The sequence below is a fragment of the Stegodyphus dumicola genome, chromosome X1, assembly GCF_044657685.1.
Source record: "Stegodyphus dumicola isolate Sdum_Otavi_A_Nest chromosome X1, ASM4465768v1".
Classification (NCBI taxonomy): domain Eukaryota; kingdom Metazoa; phylum Arthropoda; class Arachnida; order Araneae; family Eresidae; genus Stegodyphus; species Stegodyphus dumicola.
The window spans coordinates 231,085,513-231,108,428 of NC_140780.1; the positions used below are offsets into that span (position 1 = coordinate 231,085,513).

The following is a 22,916-nucleotide window of genomic DNA, read 5'->3' on the forward strand; positions in this document are numbered from 1 at the left end:
ATGATTGGAACTTTTTTGTAACCCCTTGGAAACACCCTGTATAATTATAAAATGCTTCATCTGCAGCTACATATTAGCAAATGATATTTTTTTACCTTTTCAGGGTCATCCGTAATATTTTCTGCGGTAACTCATGCTTTCATGTAAACATGATACCACGAAATTCACTTATTTCTGGCATCCATTCACTGAATGAGTAGTTGAGTAAATTTACATCTCGTGTGATAAAAAATGGAGCAACTTGAAAAAGGAAAGACTAAGAAATAGGATTAAGACATATTATTTGCTTTAAAGAAAATGTGTAAAATACTGTGGCATACAATTCTAACTATTGAACTCAAATTATTCATTTAAAATAATGTGCAATTACTAAATTAAAAAATAGAATTAGTTGTAAAAATAGTTTTTTACAATTGTAAAAAAAAATTTGTATTTATTTTTTAAATTAGAAATAAGGTAAATGAAATTAAGAATGAAAGTAACATAAAGATTTAATGGCGGATGCTAAATCAGCATTAATATTAATTTTTTGCCGGTTTCAAGAACTGAGTATTTCCAACTATCAAGGCAATAAGAATAATTACGTACAAAAATTTGTACGAATTCATCTAAGACAGTAAGTATATATTATCATTTGGCTTTGCCTTTGACAATCAGAATTTTGCTGTAACTGTGCTCGTTACAGCTATCCTTAAATGTCTGTTCATTTCTGAAATTTTCACAGATGGGGTAAGGTAGTTAGAACATTAAATATTAGCTTCATCTATATAAACCTTTTTAGGATTGACGACCTTTTATTAAGAACTACTTTATATTAAGAAGAATTAAAATTTTCAATTTGTTATATGGAAAAAGGCTCCATGCAGAGGTGATTCAAATTATTTTGCTTACTCTGCTATCACAAGTTAAAGATTTCAGCGAGTTCAGAAACCCAAGCACGCTTGAGAGTTTCCTTGAACTCGTGGTAAATTTTGAAAGCTGGAGGGTTGTAGAATATAGGCCTACGGTAAAATATAATCAGAGGGTCGGGCAGACAGTTTCATAGGCCTGCAGCAGAAAATCCTTCTAGAATTGAACTGAATATAGTTATAAAAAAAATTTGGCTCTGCCTGTAATACAAATATTGTTAAGTAATATGCCAGTAGATGGACTATTGGGCACAGGGGTTCAAAGCAGTTTTTTCGCTGATAAATTTTACCGAAAATATTTTAGAAGATATAGAATGTTTGAGGTGGAAAAAGCGCAAGTTATTGTCCCAAGTCAGCAGTGTACAGATGTCACATTACAAGTGCAGATAAAAACCGAGCAACAAAAAGTAGTTTTCTCCGTTCTGAAAAATGTACAAACTCCAGTAGCTTTAGGAATGGATTGTTTAAAGAACGCGGGGGCTAAAATCAATTTTCAGGAAGGCATAGTGCAGCTAGACATGACTTCAGTTGAAGTGAAAGAAACGCACCCTCCGGCCAGTGAGCTGAAACGCCTGCCGATTGAAGACAAATACAAGCTGGATCAGTTGGTAAACTGTTTTTCTAATTTATTTGACGACAGCCCTAGTCTCACACAAAGTGCAAACCACAGCATAGACACAAGAAATGCCTCCCTCCTGTAAAGCAAAGCTTTACCACTATGACAGAATCAAAAAGGAAATCATTGACAAGCTTATATAAGAAATGTTAAAGCACTTGGTAGTAATTCCCATAAGCAAGCCTTGCGATAGCTCTGTAGTGCTATGCTCTAAAATGAATAATCTCTCATCAACGTACCATAAGGAATGGCGTTTGGCAGTAGGTTACCGAAAACTAAATAGTATTAATAAATATCCTGTTTATCCACTGCCTATAATTGAAGAAAAAAAATAAGAATATTAAATTAATAAATAACATTACGACAATACTTCGGGATAGTTTCAAATATGTGTAAAATTAGAAGATGTGCCGAAAACCTCATTTATTACAAAGTCAGACATTTATGCCTCTTCGAGAATGCCGTTTGTCTTACACGAAGCTCACGCCACGTTTCAGAGGGCCATATACATAATATTAAAATCTGTACTCGGGAAGAATACTTTTCTAGCTAGAGGGTATGATTGTAACTAGCAAGATAATAGACGAACATATTAGGGACTTGTAAGAAGTGTTTTCGCTTCTAAACGAAGCAGGATTAAAAAGAAATGCATCAAAACCTAAATTTGTGGCCAAGAAACTCCGTTACTTAGGGTATAATATATCAGAGAATGAAATTGGGACAGGAGATTACTAAATAGTCGCAATAACGAATTATCCGCCACAAAATACCGCAAAAAAATTTGCCCTCATTTTGGGGCTCGTATTATTATATGGCTTTTATCTGGGATTTTGTAAAGATAGCCGAAACGGTGTTAAAATTGAAAAGAATCGGTCGAAGCAAACACAGCGTAACAACAACAAGAAGAAGAAATTATGACTGCATTAATTCACGTGTCAGTTTTGAAATTTTCTGAAGCCGATGGGAACTCAGAGATTGCCGAAAATGCTTCAGATCTTGCGGTTCGAACCACGCTGATGCAAAAAAGGAGAGCCGGTAGCTTATTTAAGTACGACTCTTAATCCCACTCAGAGAATTATACGGCTACAGAAACGGAAAACACTGTCAGTTCTCTTAGAGTTCCGAAATCTCCGAGTGCATTTCGGGAAGACACCGGTTACAATTTACTCACATCATGATCATAGATTATGAGTCCTTAAACTACAAAAACTTTGTGTTATTATGAAGCATACTCCAGAAAAGAGAACGTAGTGGCTGACGCTCTGTCGAGAATGAAACTAGATGAATAGGTGAACGTGTAAGGATCCTAAGTTTTACTAACGTTTATTTTATTTTAAAACTGTACTATCACTTCTTATTTTCTATTTCCGGCCAGAATTAAATGCTTTAACTTGTTTATGCAAATTGTCTTGCTAACACCCAAGTATTTAAAGTGTGGCTTTTTGCCAAGAGTTAGGGAGAGAGAAGGAGTTTTAGGAAGCACGCCGCTTGCCACTGTAGTTTTACGAGTTTTCACTCAGTTGCTGGTTGCGTTTAAGGCCAGAGGTTTAGCCCTCTTGATATTTGCAAACGTAGTGTAGTTTCAGCAGCTCGGCATACTACATACGTACCCCCTTTTAAATAAAGGCCAGTCTTAATGCTGGGCATTTGTATACTAATTCAAAGTTAGCTTTTAGTTAGAGTTTTAGTTAGTAGTTTTTATATTCTTACGTTCAGACCACAAGTGGTTGGTCTCTGTATTCCGAAGTTCGGAAGTGCCTGTAAAAGATTGAAAATAAAGGGTTTCGTATACCCGTCCTGCTTGTGTTGTCTACTTCACACCTTCTTGAACATAGCTTGAGTAAGCTCCCTGTTCCTATTCAGGATCATTCATGTTCCCAAAGCAAATCAAGAGAAACACAAGTCCTGACAAACGAACTCAAATAAGCTATTCTCTCAAATAAACTCAAATAAGCTGCGGAAATTCTTAATTTTTGTGAGACTATTATTTTATCAACAGACCAGAATTAAAAATATTTCTGATTATTTAAAAGATCCTGATCATTTCGAGCCCCAGAATATAAAGGCTATCAAAAATGAAAACGCAAATTATGAGATTACTGATAATCTCTTGTTTTATGCTGAAGTAGCAAACGAAAACAACGAATTAAGAACGGTTATCTTAGCAGTATAAGGTTGAGCATTTTGCAGGAATTGCATGATTCCAAGTTTCAGGCCATCTTGACATAAGAAAAACGATACAGCGACATCGCGAACCTTATTATTTTCCACAGTTAAAAAAGTTTATTCTGAGTATGTCAAGTATTTTCATATTTGCCAATTAGTTAACCATGCTAATTATAGCCCAGCCGGATATCGAAACAGTATAAAGCAACTTTTCCAGTAAACAGGAATTGATTTCTTAGGTCCATACCCACATAGTAAGTAAGAATGGTGTTTACTCGTTATCGCAGATCTAGAAATAATTCCCGACGAAAGAGCCTCCGCTAAAACTGCGTCAGATTCTTTTTTAAATAAGTTTATTTTAAATATGGAGTAGCATTAAAAGTAATTTCAGGAAGTGGCAAGCAATTTATTAGTTAAATATTTGAGAACCTATACATAGGGCTTAGCATATGGCATTTAAAATAAATCCTTATCCGCCGCCGTTAAATATTGCAGAACGGGTGAATAAGAAGATGGATAAGATTATTTGTAATTGTGTAAAGAATTATTATAAGAGAACATCAATAAGTGTCAATGAATTGGCATATGCTTTTGGGACGGCTAAACAGGATCCAACCGGGAAGAAGAAGAAATAATTTTTGTGTGAGAAAGTTAATTACCCTTTTGGTTAAACTATTTTTCGTTCAAAAGAGGCATCTGGAATTTAAAATGGCGGATATTCAGAAGTTTGTCAAGGAAACTATCTATAATTCGTATATTGCAAGGAAAGAAAAACAAAAATTATTCTATGATAAAAAAACGTGCAAGTACAATTTTAAAAGGGGAGATAAATTTCTCAAAATAAAACAATCTCTTTCATGTGCAACTGCGAATTAAGTGAGAAACTTTTTACCTAAATTTGAAGGCTTGTTCTTCATCCAGCGAATATGGGAGTCCGTTATTTATTTTAAACCACTAACGCGGGAAAAAGTTAGGGCAAATGTAGATCATTTAACAAAGTACTATCTGAGCGATCTGAGCGCCTTTAAAAAGATATTTTATAAGAATGAAATCCTGAGAGACGTGCAGTGCCAGAAAGAAATAACATAGAAGTTCCAGTTACATCGAAAGTGTAAGTCCCGGAAAGGAAAAGACGGGAACCGCAGACGGTGGATAAGAAAAGAAAATGCCAAGGTTTGGAGCATCAAATGGAAACGAGCTACATGAGAATATGGTGTCCCGATTAAGGAATAATAAAGCTTCCAGAAAGGAAAGGACAGTTTAACAATCTAACTAGATCAAGTGAACGACCGATGGAGAATCAGCGCCAGCTGTGGGGGATCAGCGAACAAGATCGCAGTTGCGCTCTAGTAGGCCAGCGAAGTACCTTGATCGCAACAGCTGCGCCAAAAGCTGTCAAAGGAGGAGGAATCACTGCAGAGGAGAAAAGGCTACAACAGGCCAAACGTCAGGCCCGCCTAACAAACAAACGAGGGTTCAAGAGAAACCAGGGGGGGCCGACGGCGAGTCTAGAGATGAGAAAGCTGTCCGCAACTTCAGATTTCCCCCACAGCCAGCAAAAATTCTAAATGTTCTAGGAATGAGTGCAGAAACAAGCGTTTCCATGTCATATACAGCCCTGGCCGAGGAGACAAATTAAAGTACAACAAACGGATATCTATCCTTCTTAGAAACAATTTTTCGGCGAACATACGGGCGACTACCAGAGAAGCTAAAGATGGGTGAAATTAAATATCTTCAAGTATTTACACTACTGGCCACCCAAATTGCAACACCAAAAAAGACAAGAGATATCACAACAAAATTTATTTAGTAGATAAAATGTTGACCAAATATCAAATGACTAAATTTATAGACTTCTGTGAAGTGTGGTTCCTTCCAGAATCAGTAGCCAGAGTAGCCGCCATTGTTGGAGATCACTGCTGCCACACGCCTTGGCATTGATTCAAAGAGACTTTGGTTGTGTTCTTGGGGTACAGCAGACCAAGCAGCCTCCACACGTTGCCAAAGTCGATCTGGTGTGGCAGCTTGGGATGTAATCTGGGTCAATCGTTCAGCAACCATGGACCACATGTTTTCTATCGGCAAAAGATCCGGAGAGCGAGCCGGCCAGGGAAGCAATTCAATCTGGCGATTGACGAAGAACCCTTGGACAATGTGTGCCACGTGTGGTCGCGCATTATCCTGTTGAAATATGGCTATGGGCAAGCCCTGAAGGTAAGGAAGGACAACTGGCTCCAACACCTCGGAGATGTAGCGCTGGCTGTTTAAAGTACCGGCAATGCGTACTAGAGGAGTGCGAGAGTGATATCCAATATCGCCCCATACCATAATACACGGTGCAGGACGAGTGTGGCGGTGCATAACGCAGCTGTTCAGCATCCTCTCTCCAGACTCGAATCCGAAAATCGTGGTGTTGCAGACAAAAGCGTGACTCGTCAGTAAAGACAACTTCATTCCATTCTACCGTCCACATACTTCTTTCATCGCACCATTGGCGGCGGAGATGTCTGTGGTTCTGCGTCAAGGGCAGATGAAGCCATGGACGTCTTGTGGACAGACCACTCTGCTGTAAACGACGTCGAATGGTACGCGCAGACACTGGATGATGCGTTACAGACTGAATGTGCTGTGCTATGGTTCGTGATGTGACTGAGCGATTCGTCACTGCCATGAGCACAATGTTCCTGTCATCACGTGAAGTGGTGCACTGAGGTGGATGGGATCGAACACGTCGGTCCGTCGTACCCTCCTGCATCCAACGGTCACATATCCACATTACAGTTGTTTGGTTTCGTCCAACACGACTACCGATTTCCTGAAAGATAATTGACACTCTCGGTAGACCACTATCCTTCCTCTGTCGAATTCGGATACTTGATCAAACGATGATTGCTATTTACTACGAGACATAACTGATCTTTTTATTTTTTCTGGAAAAAAAAAAAAAAAAAAAAAACAAGAAAAACACAGTTGCCGAACTTGAAATCGTCGAAAACTCCAAGCCTTAAATAGCGCTTTGAAGTGGCGCCCCAGGCAGTTTTTAGTTTATGTCTAAAAGTGCAACAGTTGCTGTCCAGCTTTTGCCTCAAGTGGGATCTTTCAGTTTTGTTATGTACGAAGGAGCTTTTAATTTAATTATACATTTATCGCAATGATTTTAAGTTTAGTCTAAGAACTTAAATTCTGATTTTAGTCCAAGAGACTGGTTTTTGAGGAAGTTCGGTAAAACTTTAGAATATTTTTAAGCAGCTCCTGTACATGTGATGCGAAGTGTAAACTGAGTAGATTTTTCTCAGTGTAAATGTACCGTAAATATTTCGTGATCTATGTTTGATAATTTAGTTTTGTAAACGTATAAGTGTCTGCTAAATTATGTGTTAACAAAAGAATAGATGCTTCCATACTTGTAAAAGATGAATTCTTAATGTGTGAACGAAATGTAAGTGCAAGCTAACAAAGGAAGATGAAATAAATAAATAAAAGCTATAGCGCCATGCATGTAATTACAAGTTAGGCTCTTAGGCTCTCCAGCTAACCCAAACTTTTAATGATCTATTTTGCTTAGCACACTAGGAATAGTTTTGAATTTAAGTTCTCAAAGTCTAGTGTGTCTAAGTTATTAACATGTAGGATTTCAGTTGGGTGGCAGTGTTGAAATGCTTGTCTAATGGCACAAGCTTGTACATTTGAGTATATTTTGCTGGAGAGCAGAGGAAGTGAAAATTAATTGTAGAATAACTGCAAACGATATGAAAGATTTTGATGAAGTGAAACAAAAAGTCAATATTTAAAATGTTTTAGATGTTAGTTGTTGAACTAATTTCCCTTCCAGATGCCTGGAAACAGATGAAAGTATGATTTTGGATGTAATGAAATGACTGCCCCTTGACTTCTCCGTCTGTAAAATTTATTTTGTAAGCTTAGATTGCAAATTTTCTTAATTGTAAAATGTTGGCTCCAGTTAATTTAAAATTTAAGATCTTACCAAGGTCGTTAAAAACTTTCGTTCCGATTACTTAAATTCTGGCTCGGAAACATCTGAGGCTCCTTAATGTCAATTAACCAGTTATTTCATGTTTTAAATCTGTACTGTCACTTCTCCCTTTCATTTTCCCTTCAGAATGAAAATTAGTTCGCATATATTTAAGGTTGGGTTTTAGATTGCAAGACACAACGTGGCCACGTTGCTATCTTAGATAAGAGTTCTTGTCTTCGACCTTGCGTGACAATTGCCAATAGTTGAATTCCAAGTCATTTAAGTTTTTCGGCAACTTCGCATTAAATTGATTGTGTAGCCTGTGAGTGTTAATTTATTTGAATTTAAGTTATCTCGCCACAAATAGTTTGCTGAGCTGGAACGACAAAGTATGTTTTCTGTTTTAATTTAGTTTTACATCCTTCTCCAGTTGTCTTTTACGTTCTTCTGCAGTTTCAGTTGTTACTTAGTGAAAATTTACTTAACTTCTAACTAGAGTTTACACACTTTGGATGACTGCTAAGCGCACTAAGCTCTACAGCATATCAAAGGCTATTTCTTCCCCCCCCCCCGATATCCGCGATTGAAATGCCTTTTCAATTTCGTTCATAAACTCCTACTCCATGCAATGTAAATATTGAATTAAATGATGAAAATCGGCAATCTTGCGTAAACAGTACAAAAACAAAAATACACTTTTAAAGGCATTTACAGAAGTCACCGTATGAATGAAAATTTCCTTGCGTCAGCAGTAAGTTAGAAATAAAACTACAGAAAATTAAAATATGTAAATACCATTTCTTTACCCATGCGTAATAAAGGAGGAAATCAAAGCTTCTTTCTATCCTATTATAACAGGCAATAATATACACTGTAAAATATTACTAGTTGTCATAAAGGAAGGGATTAATATGAAAAGTGTCTCAATATTAACGCAAGATTTGAATTTGCCACCATTCGAGCAGTAAAGTGTTGGCAGCCCTATTTAAAAAACCATTTGATACCTGATAGTTTAGAGTTATTAGTAAAGAAGCATTACACAATAGAATAACGTGTTTTCATTGTTGAAAAATATTTAAAAAATAATGAAAGTCTGGCGGGCACAGTTCGAAAATTTCGATGAAGCCCGTTTTCACCCTGATGACTTTGTTAATCGTCAAATTTGCTGCATTTGGGGTTCAGGAAACCCACATGGGATTGTCGAAAAACAAATACATCCTCAAAGTGTCACTGTTTGGTGCGGATTTTGGGCTAGCGGCATCATTGGACTATAAAGCTGGTCAAGCAGTGAATGTTACTGGTGCTCGATATCGCGATATGATAAATGTTCGCGATATGTTCTTTCTGCATTAATTGGACGATATTGATGTGGACGACATGTAGTTTCAACAAAACGGTGCCATATGCTATACAGCCAGTGAAACAATTCAATTACTGCATGAAGCATTTCCTGGCCGTGTACTCTCTCGTTTTGGTGATGGGAATCGGGCCCCTAGATCGTGTGATTTAACACCATTGGATTTCTTTTTATGGGGTTATTTCTAGTCAAAGGTCTACGCCAACAAGCCCACAAACACACGTGCATTGAAGGAGGAACTTCAACTCCACTTCAACGAAATTCAGCCACATTTATGCAAAATGGTCATGGAAAATTTCGACAAAAGCGTGCGTATGTGACAACAAAGCTGTGGAGGCTATTTGCCCGCTATGTTATTCCATACATAACCCTAGCCTGTGTACTTTACGATTCAATAAAAAAATAACAATTAAAAAAGTGTTTTTTATTTAATTCAAATCTTGCGTTAATTTTGGGACACCCTTTATTAAGTTAAAAGCTGCAGCACCTTCGCAAAGGGTTCGATTCATTGTTATTCAAAAACTTTACCCTTCAATGCTTGCTATCCGAATTCGGAACGAAGCTTCATTCTAAAGGCTTTTTGAACTCTTTACGATTCTTTTTCTCCTCTTCGGACGAGATTCCCTGCTCTCTCCTGAACTTCTTATCAAGTGTCAATATTTCACTCACTGTCGTAGGGTAGAATTTTTCAGTCTTAAAGGAATGAAAATTACCGTGTTTAATCCTATACAGGGTAAAACTCGCAGTCACTTTACAAAAGGGTCGGATTCTCAATTGAAGAAACTAAGCCTGTACTTAAGCCCTTAGGATTTTATATGATAAAGGGTGTATTTTTTTTAACAGGTATTTATTGTGATTTATTTTGCAACAAGTTTCCGAAGAGAGGTTCAAAAATGCTCGAAAAATTTCTCGATTTATTTGGTATGTTTTCCATACAATCTGTTCTCCGCACTGATATATGTTTTCATTTTGCAAGCTGTAAACCCATGTTATATTGTATATGGTTGCATAATATGTGTATTCTCTTCTAAATTCAATTAGCATTAATTTATTATACAATCATAGAGTTAAGACAACAGTTTTAAAGTAACAAACTTCTACATAATGAAATGATACGCAAAGATGACTTTCTCGAGTGATGAAAAAAATTCTATATTCTACCTGCTGTAGTGAAACAAGTGTCATACCAAGCACCATTCGACCCCGCATGTTGCTAGATGAACTGAATAAATCCACATAGCGGCAGCTCTGTAATTGAAAACATGAAAAAACTAAGTGAGATCATAATACAAAAAAAAAAAAAAAAAAAAAAAAAACCATAATTATTGACTGCAATAATAATAAATAACGTCGATTTAAATATTTCTTGAAATTTGTTTTACACCCCAGTTTTTTAACACGGGGAGTATTTGAAACTCTTTAGCTATTTCTAAAAAAATGAGAATTTTATACAAAACTAACAGAAATTTTAGTTTTTCAAGCTATTTTATTAAGTAACTGAGAGCTTAATAATGATAATAGTAACAAATATATCGCAACTTTCTTTTAATCTAGTGTCATAGACGCGATTCTACGTGAAAAGGCCATTTGAACGAAAATATGAAAAGTATACAAACTTATAATTCATAAAGAGCTAGGAAGTTGGCTATGTGAATATGGGGAAGTACATAATGGCTTTCCGACAAATTTGAATGTTGTTATCGCCTAAGCTGCTTATTGTTTTATGTATTACATCCACTAATTAGTCAGTCTCCAGCAATTTCGTGCCTTAGGCGTTCATTAAAGTTAATGCCTCATTAATTATATTAAACACTCGAAGTGAAATAGGATTTTATTTAGTTGTCGATAATGAAAACAACTTGGAACTTTTAAATTTTATTAACAATTATCAGTTATGTTAATATATTTCCATTATGAGTTATTCCGTACTCGTCAGCTAAAGATGTTTATAAAAATTGTGCCAAAACGCTGCGTACGTTGAAATTAGTCTCAGTTGGGTTCTGAGTAGAATTTTCGCCGCTGCGCCTGAGAGCCGCCCATGAGAACAAAAAGTGAACGTCTGACGTTAGTCACGTTCGGTGCAGAAATTCAGTCGTGTTACTGGCCGGCTCACCAGTGTTCTATATCTTCATGCAGAGTTATATTGAAATTGTAAGCCAGACAATATGTTAGATTAGCAGCGAGTTGCTTCTATGAGAAGTTGAGTTTATCGTTTTTATTAATTATTTTAGTTGTAAATCCAACCAGCATGAGGAATGAAGTTTTATGATCACCTTTACTTTTAGAATTGTATCTTGTATATGTTACCGTATATAATGCAGTTATTTCATAGAATACCTAGTTATTCCATGAAGTAACTGATAGTGGCCGTTAAAGTGTGTAATATGTTAATAATATGACACTTTAACTAGTTATTCTATGAAATAACTAGGTATTCTATAAATTAACTAATGAGAGACAGTTAAAGTGTAAAATAAACAATTTATCTAAAATGAAATAACTAGGTATTCTATAAATAAACTAATGATAGACAATTAAAATGAAAAAGAAGCAATTTATCTAATTTATGCAGCGTATAAATGGTATTTATGGAAATGTACCATAAAATCATTTGTTACAACAAGGATTACTAAAATGACACTTGGAATTACAAAGAACATTATTTCTAAAACAAAAACATTTTTTGTTGACACACTGGGTTTTACATGAACATTTTTTAAATCCCTGACCAGTACCTAAACTTTGAGCTGTAGCAACCGACCGGAGCGATATTTCTACATCCGGTACTTCTTCGATTTTAATTAATTTTTGTTCGCAGACACTGAACTGGGATCGGGAATATAATTGTTTTATGCGGCCGTTTCTTGTGCCCAATTGGAAAAGTCCTTTTTCGGTTATTTTTATGGTGATAGCTAAAATAGATTTGGCATCACCTTTTCCTCTGTCAACTTCAGGCACTGGGACACGGACGGTAAACGCCACAGAGGCTTCACAATGAGATTTATCCGACATTAATTTCATCTTTTTCGCTTGAATTTCTAAACATTTTTTAGACTTTTCTCTTTCTCTTTGAACATTAAGCTCATTAAAACACAATTTGCAGATTTTCTGCTCAACTTCATCTTCTGAAACATAATCTTCTGAACATAATATATGGACAGGCTCCATACATTTGAAGCAAACTATATCTTCACTGCATTCTTTTAAACAGACAACACATACTTTTGTAATGGAATTATTTAATACTGTTTGTTCAACTATTTTTTTTTTCATTATCAGGTTGAGAAGAAACATTCATTGCAGTCAAAGTATTTTGTATTTGATTTTCGTCGACCAACGAATTAAGTGCTTCCTTCGGAATGGCAGTTGTTGACAGTACAACTCTTAGCTGCGCAACCAAACATAGCCTCGTAGGGGGACCTTTTAATACCAGAATGGAACGCTCTGTTCTTCATAAGCTGGATAAATTTTAACCCGTTACTCCACGAAGTTGACTGGTTGTCTTGCATCTAAGTCGTCAACATATTTTCTATGTCCTGATTGGCTCTCTCAACATTGCCTTGGCTTTGGCTATGTCTTGGTTTGCCATGCTCGATCTTAAGCTCTGGCCAAGTTACTTTTAAGTCATCAATAAGTTTGTTACAAAATTCTCTTCCATTGTTCGACTGCAATATACATGGGGCTCTAAACAACAGGAATATATCAAGCAACAGTCCTGCAACTTCTTCTGCTCTCTTTGTTTGAAGAGGTCTTAAAACCGCAAACTTTGTAAGGTGATCTTGATAAACTAAAATAAATTTATAATTTCCATTAGGTTGTGATTGAAAATCTATAAGGTCAACCTGACATCTTGAATTCATATGTGAAAAAATCATGGGCTTAACAACAACACCTATTCTGCCCGCTTTGCGTTTTTGTTGACAAGATTCACAAAATTCAGGAAAATCTTAATATCATTTTGCGTAATAGTTTTGTAACGACTTAGTTTTGTAAGTTCTTTTATCATTCGGTCTCTACCACCGTGCCCAATAGATAAATGAGTTTCGTACAAAATGTCAAACAAAGAATCACTTGAGCAATAAAACATTACATGTGGTGTTGCATTTGTTACTGGGACTATTAATTTTTCTACTCCTTGAACTTCAAGGTCATCGTAATGTTGAAGTAAACAATAACCACGTGGCGCTTTCTTATCTGATGTTTATCTTATCTGATTTCTTTACATCATCTTATCTGATTTCTTTACATCAGCTATCAAACTTAATAATTTTTCACGGGTGAGCAAAGAACTTTTCTCTTTCACATCACGCTTATTTAGTAAAGATTCAAACTTTTCTTTCATTGAAGCTTTTTTTTCGTTATCACTTAAAGAATTCATTGTTCAAGGCAATTTAAGGTCTTAAAAATAATTGCACTTTAACGTAAGCAAACTAAATTAACGTAATAACAAATGACTAAATTATAAAACTTAAAAAAAATAAATGTATCTTAATACCTGATACGAGGAAACAGTATTTGACGAACAGCAGCCGGCACTGTACGTGCAAGCAAGCAATTAACCGGAATGAACTGGCGCCAACACTTTAAACAAGTTCTCTTCCTATGGCCTGGAATACTAGTTCATAAATGCAGTAGGAGTGGAAGGTAAATGTATTTGTCGTTGACATTTTGAGAGTATGGCAAAAAAGTATTCTCGTTGTTTTATGCTTTGGTATTTTTGCCGTCCTTCAAAAATTATTTTATTTGAATTCGAAATTAACGTTTTTTTTTACCCCGCTACTTTCCATATTGTTAAACGAAACGTAAATGTACCTTATACTAAAAAGCGAGATATATGATATAGATTATTTTACACTTTAACGGGCTGCAGATCTTTATTCTATGAAATAACTAGTTAAACCATAAAATGCAAGAGAGTTTTACACTTTAACGGACACGATAAGTTATTTCGTGGAATAACTAGGTATTCTATAAAATAACGGATTTCATACTTTAACGGTAACATATACATAAGGAAGAGGCGATAGCTCATTCAGGAGAAGCCATAACTCGTCACCCAGCAGCTTATAAAATAGTTAAATGTAGAAAGCCTCAAACCATTCATGAAGAACTTATTTTGCCAGCTGCGATTGAGATTGTAGAAACCGTGCTTGGAAATAATTTTGTCAAACAACAATAGTCCATACCTATATCAAAAGACACTGTTGCCCGTTGAAATGGTGATACAGCTGAAGATGTATAGCATCAGCGTTACGGAAAGCTGCGTGAAAAATTGTTTTCAGTTCAGCTTGATGAGGCAACAGATAGCAACAAAAATGCTCATCTCCTTGCCTATATTTGACGTTGTAAAAGTATGTTAACATTAGAACTACTTTTAGGCAAACCAACAGAACTCAAAGCAACAGCACTCTTACTATTTGTTATTTTAAATGTTTTTATAAACGAGGTAAACATAAGTTGCCATTGGCAACACTGAAAAATTGCTTCAGCATGTGCACCGATGGTGCTCATTCAATGTGTGGAAGATTCCAAACTATACAAGCACTTGTGGAAATAAAATCTGCACAGTGTCTCTAGACACATAGACACATAGCATGATCCACAGAGAAGCTCTTGGTTCAAACGAAGCGACTCCTGGTCTGAATATTATTCTAACGAAGGTTGTAACCTTAGTAAATTACTTACAGGTGAGGCCCCCTAAAACAAGAACATTTTCTGCACATCTTAAAGTCATGAATGCACTGCATTCGGAGTTATTATTTTATTGCGAGGAAAGCTACTAATCACGTAGGAAATTTTTGCAACGTGTTTATGAATTATTGCATGAAACCCCCATTTTTCTAGAACAGGAAAATCCACCGAAAGCTGAAACGTTTCAAGGTGGCTTATTTGTGATGAAATTGAGCTAACTGTAGATACACTCGAGCTTATCTTGAATCTTCAACTCCAAGAAGTAAAAACACATATGTTGGATTCGAGAAAATGTTAATTTTTTGAAAAAACTGGAATTGTGTAATAGAAATACAAAACAAAAAAAAAGTTTACAAATAGAGATGACTATGTTGAAACTTAACGTGGCTCAAGAACAACATGTTAATGTTGTTTTGTAACCACTGAAAATCCTTTAACCATGCTGGCAAAGAATTTTAAAAGTATTTCCTTGCAGGCGACAACTTATTAGGAAGTTGCGAGTAGGTAAGGGATCCATTTCAAAATACTCCAGAAGGTCTACACTGTCGAAGTGTTGAAGGTATTCGTGGTTCATTTTTGTTTACTGTTACAACTTCGCTAAATCGAGACGAGCAGATGAATAAAACAGAATTAAAGTTCTTACCTTAATAAAGTGTAATCCAAGCTGCCGATGTAAGGAACCCGATCATTATATTAGCAAACACAAAAATAACATATTTATTAGATATTAGAAGAATAAAAATATCTAGCGATGATTACAAGCGTTTTATACTGTCCATTGCATAACGCGAGAAGTGAGTCATACAAGGAGAGAATGTTTCTCCTTCTTTTTGGATCAAGTCCAATTTCAGTTAGCGGGGGTGAGGGGGAAATTAACGTCGGAGTGTACAGCTTCATCGCTGTCATTATGAATTGCTCCACAATCTTCCACTCGATGAGCTGTTCTGTCCGAAGTAAGGCCGATTCCTTTTAATAAAAATTCCAGCTGTTGTCTGGGCAAAGGTTTCGTGAACATGTCTGCATACATCATTTTATTGTTGCAGTGTATTAATTTAACAATCCCTTGATTTTGTAGATCACATACGTAGTGATATTTCACATCGATGTATTTGGTGTAACATCGATGTGTTTGGTGTTAGCTTCCTGTTGAGCGAAACATAAATCTCCCATCAGTTGTCTAATCCATCGTAGCTCCTGCAATGTTAAGGCTAGAGTGATGTATTCGGGTTCTGTCGAAGATAGTGCAACACAATTTTGTTTCTTGCTTCTCCATGATACCGTACTGTTTCCTATTTGAAATATATATCCGGATGTGGATTTTCTGTCAGGGGTATCTCCTGCCCAATCAGCGTCACTGTAAGCTTTGATGACTGGTGCACCATTGGATTTTAGATGTAATTTGTAATTAATTGTAGCTCTCAGATATCGTATGATTTTAATGATACCGTTCCAGTCCGATGTTGATGGATTTTCTACTTTTCTGCTAAGTATTCCAACAGAATTTGCTATGTCAGGTCTTGATACTGTTGCTAAATATAAAAGTGCTCCCACTGCTTCTCTATACTTCCGATTATCGGGAAAAACGTCATCCTGGTTGTTTTGGTTCTTCGAAAAATTCGTAGTCATAGGTGTATAGCTTAGTTTCTTTGGTGACTCTCCGTCGAATTTTTCGATCATACACTTAATCTTGTTAGCTTGATGAAGTTTAAAGCTTCCGTCTTTTTCTCTTTCGATTTCAATTTCTAGATATGTAGACACTTCTCCAAGATTTCGAATGTCGAAATATTCTTTGAGAATTCGTTCAACTTCTTGAATTAATTCACACTTGTCGCTCGCGACCAATATGTCATCAACGTAAACGATTATGTAAGTTCTTGCTTTTTTCTCGATTAGTGTGAAGGAACATGGATCAGCCTTTCCTTGAACGTATCCTTGTTTGCGCAGGATTTCAGCTATCTTGTGATTCCAGTTTCTGGCTGCCTGTTTTAGTCCGTAGATACTTTTATTCAGTTTACAGATTTTATTTGCTTCTGAAGCAGAGATGTAGCCTTCTGGTTGCTTCATATATATATCTTCTTTCAGATCTCCATATAGAAAAGCTGTTTTTACATCGAAGTGATTTACGTGCATTTTATTTTGAGCTGCCCCTATTGCCAAAATAGTCCTTATTGTGGTATACTTTACGACTGGTGGAATGTTTCGTCGTAGTCGTGCCCAAATTTTTGGCAATATCCTTTAGCTACTAAACGAGCTTTATATCTGATAACGTTTCCTGAAGCGTCGGATTTTGTTTTAAATGTCCACTTGTTTCCAATTGCTTTCTTTCCTTTTGGAAGATCGACTAGTTCCTATGTTTTGTTCCTCTTCAGTGCTTCCATTTCTTCTTTCGTAGCTTTTAACCATAGTTCCTTTCCTTTGGTAGGAAAAGTTTGCAGTTCTTCCCAGTCTTTAGGAACTTTGATTTCTTCATTCTTATCCATGTATGAAAGTCTGTTTGGTGGGATTCCTTTAGTCGTTCTGTGGGATCTTCTCGGTAATAGGGGAATTTCTTCTGTTTCAATTACTTCCTCTGTAATAGCATTTGGACGTGGTTCTGACAATTTATTTTCTTTAAAAGGCCATTCTATTTCCTAATGCTGATCATTTAATTGACGAGGCATTTCTTCTTTTTTGTTTACATCGAATATTACGCTTCTTCTGATCACGACGTTGTTTGCGTGTGGCATGTAAATTCTGTATCCTTTAGTACGGTTTCTATATCCAACAAGAATTCCTTTTTCTGCTCTTTCGTCTAGTTTGCTTCTTTTCTGCTTTGGAACTCGACAATAAGCTGTGCTGCCGAAAACTCTGATATGGCTTAGATTCGGCTTCTTATTATTCCATAGTTCATATGGTGTTTTTTCAACTGATCTTGATGGTAGCCTGTTTTGCAGATAGGTGGCTGTCATTACGGCTTCACCCCAAAATTCTCTTTTGAGTCCTGAATCGAGTAGCAGGTATCTTGTCATTTCCATTAAGTATCGATTTTTTTTTCTGCTCTACCGTTCTGTTGCGGTGAATATGCTACGGAGGTTTGATGTTCGATTCCCTCTTCCTTTAGATAGTCTTCAATCTCTTTGCTTGTATATTCTCCTCCATTGTCTGTTCTTAAGACTTTTGGCTTCTTTCCAAATTTGTTCTTCGTCATGGTTACAAATTGTTTTAATTTGGAGATAGCTTCATCTTTTGTAGCTAACAGATAGATCATTGTGTATCTCGAATGATCCTCGATGAATGTTATGAAGTATTTCTTTCCTCCTAGTGATGTCGTACCGATTGGTCCACAAATATCTGAATGTATCAAGTCTAGAACTGATTTTGCTCTATAGTTGTTTAGCTTGGGATACGGCAATTCAGTCATTTTGCTTCTGATACAGCATTCGCATTCTTTTTCCTTTTTGGCTTCTCCGTCAATCCTTATTCCGGTTGCCAGGTCATCATTCTTTAGCCTCTTGATTGCTTCATAATTTCTATGTCCTAGCCTTCTATGCCAAAGATCTATACTATTTTCTCTTCTTTCTGCAGTTGCAATTTTGGCTGTTTTTCTTTGCGATTCAACTACGGTATATAAATTTCCTTCTGCTTTAGCAATTCCTATGGTTTTATTTTTATTCTTTATTCTGCAAATATCTTCTTCAAATTCAACTGTGAATCCTTTGTTTGTAATTTTTCGTACGGATATCAATCCTCCTTCTAAGTCAGGAACGTACAGAACATCTACGGGTCTCACTTCTATTTCGTTATCTTCGTCGTCTGTACAGTATAAGTATCCTTCTCCTATACCTTCGGACTTCATCTGCGTGCCGTTAGCAATTGTTATCTGCTCAGTTTTGCTTCTATCCAATTTGGTGAAAAAGTTTATGTTATCGGTCATATGACAAGTAGCACCTGAGTCAACTGACCAGTTTGAGTTTTGAAATTTTCTTTCTCTGGTGACTTCGAACGTGTAATTCTCAGTCTTCTCATGATTCTTATTTTCATTTTCATCTTCATGTGTACCCTCGTTTTCAGCAACTTTCGTTTTCTGTTTATTTCCATAATTTCCTTTATTTGTTTGCTTTTCATTCTTGAAAAATGAGTTACTTTCGTTTTTATCTCTTTCTTTGTGGTTATTTAAGAATCTGCATTCTTTTTCTAAGTGTCCTATTTTTTTGCAATAATTGCATCTTCGTTGATTGAAATGCTTGAATTTTGTGTTAAAATTCGTTTTGAAGGCAGTCGTTTCTTCTGCTCGCGTGCCTTCTTTTCTTCTCAGGCATTCGTCGATGAGTTTCGTTTTTACGTATTCCAGCGTTAGTTCTTCTTCTGGGCGTGCTTCTAAAGCCGTAATAAGATTTTCGTAGCTTTTTGGTAAGCCGCTTAGTAAGAGCGCTGCAATGTGACTGTCCTTTATTTCTTCACCGATTCCTCGCAGTTCGTCTAGGATTTCGAGCATTTTGTTGACATGTTCTTCGAGTTTGTATTCATTTTCTTCTTTTAACGTATACAGCTTTCTCAGAAGGTAAAGTTTACTGGAAAGATTCTTTCTTTCATGTATTTTCTTTAATTCATTCCATATTTCTTTGGCTGTCGTTTTATTTCTTATGTGTACGATTTGGTTGTCTTCTACGAGTAAACTAATGGTAGCTTGTGCTTGTTCATCTCGTTTTTTCCATTCGACGTTTATTTCTTTTGGTGTATCATCTGCTATTAAATCCCATAAATCTTCCTTTTTCAGGATCATTTCAAGTTTGTATTTCCATTCTTGATAGTTGTTATTGTTTAGTTTCATGATCGAATATTTATTTTCGCTGCTGGTAGCCATTTCTGCTTCTGTATTTCGAATGCGCAGTACACAACTATGCAGTTTTGTTTCGCTTTTGAAGACAGGCTTGGCTTTTCCTTTTTCGAATTATCCAGCGGTAATTTATGGCAAAGTATCTTTTCTGTTTTTTATTCTTGATAGCTTATCTCGACATATTTTATGCGTTTAATTGAAGTAAACATACTCTCGGTCTCATAATCTATTGTTGAAGGTATTCGTGGTTCATTTTTGTTTACTGTTACAACTTCGCTAAATCGAGACGAGCAGATGAATAAAACAGAATTAAAGTTCTTACCTTAATAAAGTGTAATCCAAGCTGCCGATGTAAGGAACCCGATCATTATATTAGCAAACACAAAAATAACATATTTATTAGGTATTAGAAGAATAAAAATATCTAGCGATGATTACAAGCGTTTTATACTGTCCATTGCATAACGCGAGAAGTGAGTCACACAAGGAGAGAATGTTTCTCATTCTTTTTGGATCAAGTCCAATTTCAGTTAGCGGGGTTGAGGGGGAAATTAACGTCGGAGTGTACAGCTTCATCGCTGTCATTATGAATTGCTCCACACGAAGAAGAGTCTTCACAGACTGCAATCAAAAGACAATTTAGCAATAAATTACTCTTTAAATTTGGGGCACGGTTGGAGGATACGTTTTTCATCCTGAAAACTAGAACATTTCGTAAACTATTATCATTTTCAATATCCCACCTTCTCAAAACCGGATTTTTTTTGCGGTCGCTGTTTTGAAGACAAAATATACATAGATCTCAGCTAAATCTAGAAAAGAGAACTCGGAGTGTCTATTTCTTACATTAAATCTTTCTTCGTAAAACTTTTCTTTGTAAGTCAAGCCCAAGGAAGACACTATCAATTATTATTTTTTTTTAAGATTTTATATGGGTAAGTTAATTACTAAATAAATTGTTCAGTACTGATACAGTCCTATTTATAAGGGTATTATATCAGTGTAAATGTATATTTTTGTTATACCCGAATGTATTTTCTTTTACTTTCTTTTCAGTAAATTAATCAATTTTTTAAAAACAGCTTCTTATTTATTTCGATAAATAAATTTCTGTTTTCTTCGATATGCGCGCTCCTCCCGCAAGTTCAGAATCGCTGCTGTAGGAGATTAGTGAGTGCTTTTGCTTTTTATCTAGTTCCTACCTTCTTTGTTTGCCAAGACTAGAATGAGAAAGCACTTGGAAAGTATTATTGGAACATAAAACCTCAAGCATAAAATTGTGCACTTTATTTAAGTACACACAATAGACGGGATATACACATATGATAGTGTACACTTTACATGTAAACAGTTGAACTGTTCTAATACTGACCTTTTGTTCTTCGATGGATGATATAATGGCCTCCATTTCCTCCTCCACATCATTCTTATTACGTAAAGAACGCAAAACCTTTCTTGCCTACATAAATAAAAATATTTTTCAATTTACCATGTACATTGTTATAAGCATTAGTATATTTGCAAAAACCAAAGTATCTAAATTATGCCCCTCAGACGATCACCTTCTTATTGTGCGAGAGCGTCATGACGCTGAAACCCTTTTTGATCTTTCCTTTTCCTTTTTGGAGGATGGAGCTCGCTCTGAGATGTTTTTACTAATATTTTGTTCCTGACATTACACGACACTGAGACCCTTTTTGACCGCAAATGAAGCTGAGACTCTTTTTGATCTTTCCTCTTTCCTTTTCCTTTTCGGAGAATGGAGCTCACTTTGAGATGTTTTACTAATCTTTTGTTCCTGACATTACACGACGAGAAACCTGCCCATATGTTTATCGTTCATGGAGACCCGTAAGACAGGAATGAAGGACCGTATGCTAGTTCATCTACGCAGCTATCCCAGCGCTAATGATAATCTTTTATATACCTTCAGGTAATTTTTAATTATGTTTCTGTTTACTCAGTTTCAGTATTAGACTGTGGTCTGCTAGGGACAATCTTAAAATGCTGTATGTCAATTTCTTCAAAAATCTGACTCACGGATTGTGGATCATTAACGGATGCTTGTTTGATTGGGGCCCCATATTTTAAGATAAAAAAACATAAGTATAAACATTTGTCTGCAACAATTTCCCCAACACCTTCTGCAAGGGAACTAACTCACTAGTTTTGAAAAGTGGTCAATTATTGCTAAAAGTCAGTTTATTTTTTTTAACTTTTGGAATATTAAGATGCAATAAGATTTTTGTTGTTTGACTTCTAAATTAATTCTAGAATATGGTCCTAATGAATGGCCACAGTTAATATCTTTAATTAACTGGATAGTGTTACAGGACTTTATTGACGTCATTGTTTTTCACAAGCGTAGATCGACTGACAGTGGCGCATTATGTCACTCATTCAGTAAATTGAATTTAAAAGTCACTGAGATATTCAGTCAGATTCTGTATTCTTATTTGTCCCCTCCTTGAAAACAGAAGACCATCAATAATTTTATATGTTTCGACCCTGTTCCGAATACCAGTGATATAAGGTGTTTAAAATTATTAGGATCATTTAAATATGTGTAAATGTTTTTAAACTTGGGATCCACCTTTGAATTTTTTAATATTGTTTCGTGAGAAACTAAACTTTTGAAGTTAGCAGCGCATAACTTCTCCCTTTTCCTCGTCATCTAATTTAGTTCTGGGCACGGTATTCGCCATGACATTCCATTTTACCGGCGTCTTCTTAATCTTTAGATTATACTCCTGCATTTCGAGAACCCGCCTTATGAATCTTAAAGATAAATTCTTCCCCGAATACAAAAGATTGTAACATAATCCCTGTACATAGTTACGGGCTCTTTGTCGAAATACATTTTGCACTGCTCAACACTGAAAATGCAGGACTAAGAAGGCGTGACCAAAAAGTGATGAAACTCGGCAAACAGATCGAAACAGCAACGGACAATAAGTGATCTTTATTTTGAAATTATATACATAATGCACAGCGAGTACAGCGTCGGCTCAGTAGGTTGTAGCACTACATTGGACGGTGATACACGAAGCAACCCGTCTGGGTACAGTGTCAATGAGACTACGGATCGTGTCCTGAGGAATGGCTCTCCATTTGCTGTCAACCATTTGCCACAGTTCGTCTTCTGAACGCGGCAACGGCAGATTCTGCAAATGGCGTCCAGTCAAATCCAAATGTATTCGTTTGGTGAGAGATAAGGAGGGAATGGTGGCCAGGGAAGCATCTATACATCTTACAGAGAACGTTGGCTGATGCGAGGTGTGTGTAGTCGGTCGTTATTATGCTGATAAAGGGCTTTCGGGCACTCCCTGAAGGTAGTGGTGCCCAAAAGCCCTTTATCAGCATAGAAGGTAGGGGAGAAAGGG

At 36.1% G+C, this 22,916-nt stretch overlaps 1 protein-coding gene across 7 annotated transcripts in view; it reads right to left on the reverse strand.

The window, feature by feature from the left end:
- Positions 1-22,916, reverse strand: part of LOC118192806 (solute carrier family 2, facilitated glucose transporter member 10-like) — a 216,332-nt gene that overhangs the window by 43,052 nt on the left and 150,364 nt on the right. For all 7 annotated transcript variants that reach the window (XM_085807064.1, XM_085807059.1, XM_085807060.1 and 4 more), the window contains 2 exons: positions 20,906-20,992; positions 10,188-10,274 (listed from right to left, as the gene is read on the reverse strand). In XM_085807064.1, coding sequence (XP_085663190.1) covers positions 10,188-10,274; positions 20,906-20,992 — 174 coding nt within the window. The remainder of the gene's footprint in view (positions 1-10,187; positions 10,275-20,905; positions 20,993-22,916) is intronic.